Below are 7345 nucleotides of genomic sequence, written 5' to 3'. Positions count from 1 at the left end.
CACATTTTAGAGGAAGAGAATCCCAGACTGCTTACCCAATCAGATCGAAATTTTGCATACAATATCTTTATGGAAATTCCCAACTGTATATGCAAGCATGAGCTGATATTGTTTAAAGGAATTCCATTAGCCCCACAGCAATAGTTAATAGGTGCAGATATTTCTGAAGAACTGAATGGAAGGCTTTGTGGAAAAGGTGTTTAGGTAGATAAACTCTGATCTAAGGATGGTCAATTTGATTTGCATTATTGTGATAAATTGCGCTTTTCTGAGCATATTGTGGATATCAGCAGTTTGGACCGAACAGTTAATTGTTTTATATTATGATCACAATTTGAAAGACTGCAAAACTTTCACAAAATGTGCGATTTTAATTATACTTTACATTATTCAATGTTGTCTTAAGTTTTAAATGGGGAAAATGAACCTAATAACACAGAGCTACAGGCAGTTTAGCACACTACTTTCAGTTTTCAAGCCTGAAAAAAATGAATGTGCTGGTCTCCTTGAAGAAGAATGGGCCTGGAGCTCGATTTACAGAAAATAATGACATTTATATCGCAATCACAATATTGGCCAATAAAAATCGCAAAGATAGATATTTTCTCCAAATTGTTCAGCCTGATAGGCTGTAATTAAAGAACATTAAATGCCTTCATGTTTCATAAGAAAGAGCCTTACATGGTGCTCTGAAATCAAAAAGCTGTTTCACCCAGCTGACAGGTGATGTAGTAGAGTACATGAATCACTGAACAAAAAAAAGATTGTATATTTCTAACTTTTGATAGCTTTTTTTGTTTTAATAAACCATTATTGTTTTGTATATTGCAACTTAACAAACCTCATAAAAACAAAATTTTTTTTGGCTAACTCTTTTTTTAAATGTTTAGGCCAAAACAACTTAAAAAAAAAAAAATAAATATATATATATATATATATATATATATATATGTCATCGTGATCCACAGAGCTAGATCAATTTCTCTGTCTTGGATCCCCCTTAACTTTACACAGAGGTCAGGTTTATTTGGGATCCGGAAGATGAATAATATTACAGAAGTGGAGAGTCTGCGTTAAAGTTTCACAGTGTAAAGCCAGTCTTGGAGTAACTTTTAGGATCTGTTCACTCGTCCATCTTTGCAACTCCGCCGGGCTGTAATATCCAGTAATACAAGACCAGGCTTCTGTACTTTTGAATGGGGAGAGACCGAAATATTGAAATCTGAAGGTCAATTTACCGTTTAAAAAGCACATTTGAAATCACCAGTAAAATCTAACCAAAACCTCATGAATAGTTTGTGGTGTTTGACGATATAACGCGCAAAAAAACAGCTTTTGGGTTTCTCCACGACGAGTGGGGGCTTAGATTGGCTCCCATTCATATTTTAACCAGTGTCCAGTCTCCTCTTTTATAGCGTCTCTGCTTTTAGTAGGAGTGCATAATAAGCAGCCTAACTAGTTTACGGCAGACTGTAAACTCAGTCCTTTCTGCACTTGCAGCACTTTTGTTGACAGTGATGCATCTTTGTCCCTCATAATCACTTTAACAACACGTTCTGTGAATTAAGGCCTTCACTGACCCTGCATTTAGAACATTCTCATGACCGTCATTAGATTCTAAGATTCTGACTCTAGAGCACTCGGGGCAGCAGGGTGCTAGAATTCTCAGAGAGGTGCTAAGTAAGAAAGTGAATGTAAGAATGCACATTGCAGCTTTAAGAAAGCGCATCTAAACTGGCCTCTCCTTACTGACTAACATCACACCTGAGCTCAAAGGCTCTCTCAGCCAACTGGCACATTGACCTCTGGCCCTTATATAAGACGCTGTGATTATATAAGGCGTGTGGAGGAGGGCGATAGAACTGTCAGTGAGGTGTAATGCTGAGGAGTCTATTGGCTGGCGGAGAAGCACTTCCAGCCCTGGGCCTTTCCATGTTGGCCATTGTCCAACTCAGAACTCATCAGAATGGCTTTTGAAAAGGCTTGAATTTAGATGTTTTAGAACTATAAGTTCAGATTTCAATTCAATATTCAATTCAATTCAGAATTTCTCATATAGTGCTTTTATACTTGATGTCATAAGTAATTAATGTCATTATATTACTTTTATGTAATTGTTTTTTGTAAAGTGCGTTGGTTTGAGTGCCATTGAGAATTGAGCTAAATCAAATCAAAAATGCTATACAGACCATGCAGACGCTGAGTTAAAAGGGCATAACAGGTTTATTTTTAGCTTTCCCAATAACAGTTGAGGTAGAGTACATGACTGTGTTGTTCACTGTAAACATTTGGTGGTATTTGTACTCAAAATGGCTCAGTCTCTTCAGCTCTTTTCCAACAGGACTGTTTCCAGGAGACAAGCAAATTGACACAACAAAGAAAACAAAGAAGGAAAATGTTTGTCACCCCGACATGGACCCTCTTCCTCTCTCCCTCTTCCTGTGACAGCTAGCTGAAGGATATGGAATCCCAGGACATGTCCTTTGTTCCACGGCAGTCCCACAAACTCAGAACGTCACGACCAGACGCCTGTGTCTCGAAGATAAGTGCTCGAGTGACATGATTCTTAAGCTGTGTTGCAACTCGCGTTAACTTGTGACAGGGCACATACAGTATTGTTTCTTCTCCTCCTTACGAAAATTAGAAAGAACTGAAACAGAGTAGAGATCAGAAAATGGAATGTTCTTGGCCAGATCTGCATGATGTGATGACGTTCAGCAGGACCGGGGAGAGATGAAAGTAGTAGAGCTTCGGTCAGTCAGTACTGTAGAATGGAGATAATGGAGATAATGGAGTGGTCCCTAAAGAGGCCCTGATGTCTTTTCTCAGCCAAACATATCTTGCGAGGCGTAGGTCATGTAGAGGAAGCCGTCGGGATCTCTGTGCTGTGAATATATCTGCGCCATGCTGGCCGTCATACAGCACATGCTCTTTCCTGAGATCAGAAGGTACAAAGTCTGGGAGGCCTCCAGCGCTATCTTACTCCTGAGAGAGAGACAGAGAGAGAATCATATCAGCGGAAAAATGCATTCAGCGTCCAAAATTGGAGAACAAAAAATATTTAAAAAAAATAAAGAAAATATGTCACCATCAGATAAACAGCAGTTAAAGCTTTCATCTTTGAGAGAGAGGAGAAAATCAAGCTCCACTGTTGCTTAAGATCTGAAAAAAATCTACAGAAGTTTCTACAGATCTTTTCACTGTGAGAAGACAGCTCAATGCTATGGGTCTGAAAGGAGCTTTCAAGAAGCCAATGCTGAGAAAAGGAAATAGACAAAAAAGAAAGCAAAATCGCAATTCAAATAAAGAAGCTGCTGGTGTTCTCAGAACAATGGAGAAGCCCAAGAAGGAGGAAGTGCAACCAACTTCTAAGACTGAACTTCGGTGGTCAAGAGATTTCTGAAAGCAAGTCTCCAGGAAAGAGTTTTCTGTAAATATGTTTTCTTCTTTTTTTCCTGATGGTGAAAAATGAAAACTTCTACTTAATGGTCATTTTGACAGAACACTAAATAAATGAAGGGTGGACTTTTGCACAGTACTGTGTAACCGGTAAGTGATATAAAAAACAGGGAAGTGGTGGGTCACTAGCAGACCAAACAGTGCCAGTCAGTGGACACAGTGCTGTTGTGTAACCATAAACACATCACCAGCTAGAAATATGTAGCTCAAATGGTTTCATACAGAATATAAAATACACTCTTAAAAATAAAGGTGCCAGAACACATTTGGCTACCTTAAAAAAAACCTTCCGTGGATAATTCTTTAGAAAACCATTTGTGTGAATGAGATGTGTGAGTGTGAAGAACCTTTAAAAGTTTAGAGACCTCCATGTGATGTAAAGGGAAAAACCTTAAACTGGTAAAGAACCTTTACATTTAAAGGCTCTTTAAACCTTTTAAAGGTTCTCCAAATTCACAGATCTCTTTTCCAAACATGGGGATTCATTCAACAATTACACAGTTTTCACAAAGATTCTGACATTCACCAATGTCTTTTGATTTGGGATTTGTTCTTAGATAAGAACAGAATCTACACACACTGAAGACCACAGAGGTGCGAACAGTTATGCGGTTTAAGGACACACCATGAATCTGATGTAGACTTTTTCTTAGGACCTTTCTCAAGAACAAATTCAGGAAAAACCCTAAGAAGATATTGGTGAATGAGGCCCAGTGTTCTTTATTGAACCAAAAGTGTTCTTTTCCATGGTGTTTGTAGCACTTTTGTTTTGTAAAGAATGTAGATGTACAAAGTGCTCTAATATCAGCAATTCATACTTTAGGATGCACTGCTTTGGAAATCACTGGACACGACTCACCTGAGCAGACACAGAAACTGCCCCATTGTGAGTTCATGAGGGACCAAGAACTTTGTTTTGTCCAGCAGAGGAAGCTGTTTCTCCCGAATGTATCGCTCAACAATGACCTGGGGTTTAGAGCTCAGAGGTTAGTCATAGTTGATTGCATAGTTGTTGTACTAAAATTTCAAAGGCCTGAAATATGGAACCAAGATAGAGAAAGAACATACCGGCAACTTATTGGGAAATTTGGACCGAATTGTGCAGACTTCATCTTTTCTTGTGGCTGCATTCAAAAAACAGAAATAGTTGAGCATTATTAAACAGGTGGATTGAGGAGATTTAATTAAATACACATGCAAAGTTAAGAAAAACCTATTTGAATCAACATAATGTGGGAAAAACATGTAATAGGCCTTGAAGAAGTCATTCTTTAATCCATTCATCTAATTCTGTACTACAATTCACTTAAAACATTAATAAGACAATATTTACAGTATTTCATTTTCTTCATTTAGAAAGAATACACTAGTAAACATAAGCAAAACATGTACCAAAATAGTGTCACCTGTTATCTGACTGCCTATAATACCTGTATTCTTTCATAGTGAGACTGGATTATCTTCAAGTGATTTTTAAAGAGATTCTTCTTCTTAAGCTGCAGCTTACCCAGGCACTTCCTTTGCTTGAAAGGCATCATTTCCATGGACCTCTCGAAGGGCGGCATGTCTGCGTGTGGTGGTGGTGTGGCGGAGGCTGCTGCTGAGTTCCCTCGGGAAGAAGTGCACTCAAACCCCGCCTAGCAGCCGGGCAGGCTTGGTTTTATAAGGGGACGAGGACTGAAGGTGTGAAAAGAGGGAGGAGGAATGAAGGCCCTAACAAGTGTAAATATGTGCTTACATGTAAAATAGTTCACAGCTCTGTGCCGCTGGGCTACACTGGTCTCAGACCAGCTTCTGTTAACCCTCCTCTGCCCTTCCATTAGTAACTACAACAAAATAGTGATTAAATTCCAGTGCTGAAATAACACCTATAGTGTTGAATGAATGCTTAAAGAGTTAAATTAACACCTAAAGTGATTCATTAACACCCGTAATGTTCATTTAAATCTAGCTAGACACAAATGAACACTGTAAATTAATTAAACACTGGGGACTGTTCTTCACAGCTTTGTTGTACTGCCAGAAGATGAGATTCACACCCACCACTGAGGCCAAACCTTTTTCAGAAGTGGGTGCCAGAGTACATGGAGTAGTCCACATGAACTTTTCATTGGGCAACAACATATTGCATTTAAATAATAAACTAAACTTGGTCTCATGATCCAGAAGCCTTTGGGTGATGCCCCTAGAAGCTTAAATAAATGAGAAGCCAAAAGACTGTCATTTTATTTGCCAAGCAGGCTATCCTACTTTAGCAGCATAACATAGATATATCTACTGCTATTGTGTTATAGAACAACAGTGTTTAATTTGTTTTGGTCAGTGAATATTAGTAAAGTGTTATATTGTTTATATATTATGGGTAAGTTTTTCATTTTCTTTTACATTTTATATCAAATACAAATTACTGGAGACCTAGTAAAGGAGGTGACAGACAGACAAAGTAAATGTTTCCTTGTTTATAATTTTTTTGTTTTTTTTTTATTAGAGTTTGATGTAATACATTAAAAGTGTTAAAAGTTTTGGAGAATACCATTCACTTCTATAAAGTCCATATATGAAAACTAAGCTGCAAAAAACAGCCCACTTTGAATTTTATATTTTTTTGATATCACAAAAACCAACTCACTTACACCCACCTGATCATCCCACAGCAGTTCAGCTCAGCCCAGTCAGGCTGAAGTTATGAGGAGTGTTTGTTTTAGCCTGCACTGCTTTTTGAATGAGCCACAATGAGAGACAGCCAACAGATGTCAGATGTACTAGACCAGCATAAACCTGCATAAACCAGCATAGACCAGCACAGACCAGCATGAAATGCTTGCTGCTCTGTGCTGTTTTTTTAGTAGGTCCACATAACATAACATAATATTTTTCAATACAAATTAGAACCGGTATTTCTGAACTCTGTGGTGATTTTGTACATAAATTCCACTCTATGTTAAAAGATGTCTACTAAATGTCTGTAAAAGAGGTCTATAGACATGACATAGTCTGCAGCTGCTCATATGGGCCTTCAGATAACCCTTGAGCAGGTCCACTGTGGTGAGAAAGTCAGAACTTGCACAGTTATATTGTCTTGGAGGTTCACCATTGAACAGCACAGTGCACAGAGCTAAAATACACAAGCTTAGTCTGAAATATCTAAACATAATAAATGACTTCATCAGTCCAGGGCAGAGATACAAATAAGATCACAAGATTAGATGGTATTTGGGACGGTGTTTCCCAGTCAGTCTCTCTGCATTGCATGTTTTAGTACCTCCCGGCCTGCTTCAATCAAATCACGTGTTAGAGCAGAGAAAATAGGAAATATTGAAATGCACAGCACAGGGATACTGTAGGAACAGAAATTAGGATTTTTTTTTTCTTTTGGGTATTTACACAAAGTATACAGCCAATAGAAACTAAAGCGTACAAGGATTTGAGAATGGCCTTCTGGGAAGGATAGCATTAGAAGAAGTAAGAGAAAGAGCAGGGAAAAAGGTTAACTAAAAAAAGCTAAAAAAAAAAAAATTCCTCTGCATTTTTACACATATTTTAAAGAACTAAGGAAAATAATGGTTTCATTATGAAAGGCTGTTAAAAGAGATACTGTCCTTAGCAACACAAAAATCGATTTCTGTGTTAATTGTGCTGATATCAAATATAATAGAAAAAAGGGAACTCTGAATTTCCTTTACAAATAAGCAGATATAAAACAAATGGCCTGTTGCCACATCATTGTCATGACAGAAAACACTGCTTTTGTCTTGTATCTCAATCTTTGGGTGGATATATACCACTATAAATCTTGAGAATAGTTTTTTTTCTTTCACTCTCATGGAAACGGGGAATGAAAGACATATGAGTTCTTGAAATGGTTTGTTTTTCTGGAAACAAATGG

At 37.8% G+C, this 7345-nt stretch overlaps 1 protein-coding gene across 1 annotated transcript; it reads right to left on the bottom strand.

Moving 5' to 3' along the window:
• Positions 1-1881: 1881 nt before the first annotated feature.
• On the bottom strand, positions 1882-5088 carry map1lc3cl (microtubule-associated protein 1 light chain 3 gamma, like). Its single transcript, XM_036568446.1, has 4 exons — positions 4967-5088; positions 4528-4583; positions 4319-4425; positions 1882-2985 (listed from the first exon to the last, which is right to left on the bottom strand). The coding sequence occupies exons 1-4, from the start codon at positions 5022-5024 to the stop codon at positions 2826-2828; spliced, it is 381 nt and encodes a 126-aa protein (XP_036424339.1). The 5' UTR covers positions 5025-5088; the 3' UTR covers positions 1882-2825.
• Between the last annotated feature and the right edge of the window lie 2257 nt (positions 5089-7345).

This window comes from Colossoma macropomum, unplaced genomic scaffold, assembly GCF_904425465.1.
Source record: "Colossoma macropomum unplaced genomic scaffold, Colossoma_macropomum, whole genome shotgun sequence".
NCBI classification, from domain to species: domain Eukaryota; kingdom Metazoa; phylum Chordata; class Actinopteri; order Characiformes; family Serrasalmidae; genus Colossoma; species Colossoma macropomum.
Note: the sequence above shows the minus strand (reverse complement) of the source record. Positions and strands in the feature narration are given on the sequence as shown.

What these genes read in the sequence shown, in the direction of transcription:
- map1lc3cl (XM_036568446.1), bottom strand. Translation starts at nt 5,024, where the DNA reads ATGCCGCCCTTCGAGAGGTCCATGGAAATGATGCCTTTCAAGCAAAGG. An exon ending in AATTTCCCAATAAGTTGCCG is followed by an intron (nt 4,426 to 4,527) that starts GTATGTTCTTTC and finishes TCTAAACCCCAG; the next exon opens with GTCATTGTTGAGCGATACAT. An exon ending in CAGTTTCTGTGTCTGCTCAG is followed by an intron (nt 2,986 to 4,318) that starts GTGAGTCGTGTC and finishes TCTCTCTCTCAG; the next exon opens with GAGTAAGATAGCGCTGGAGG.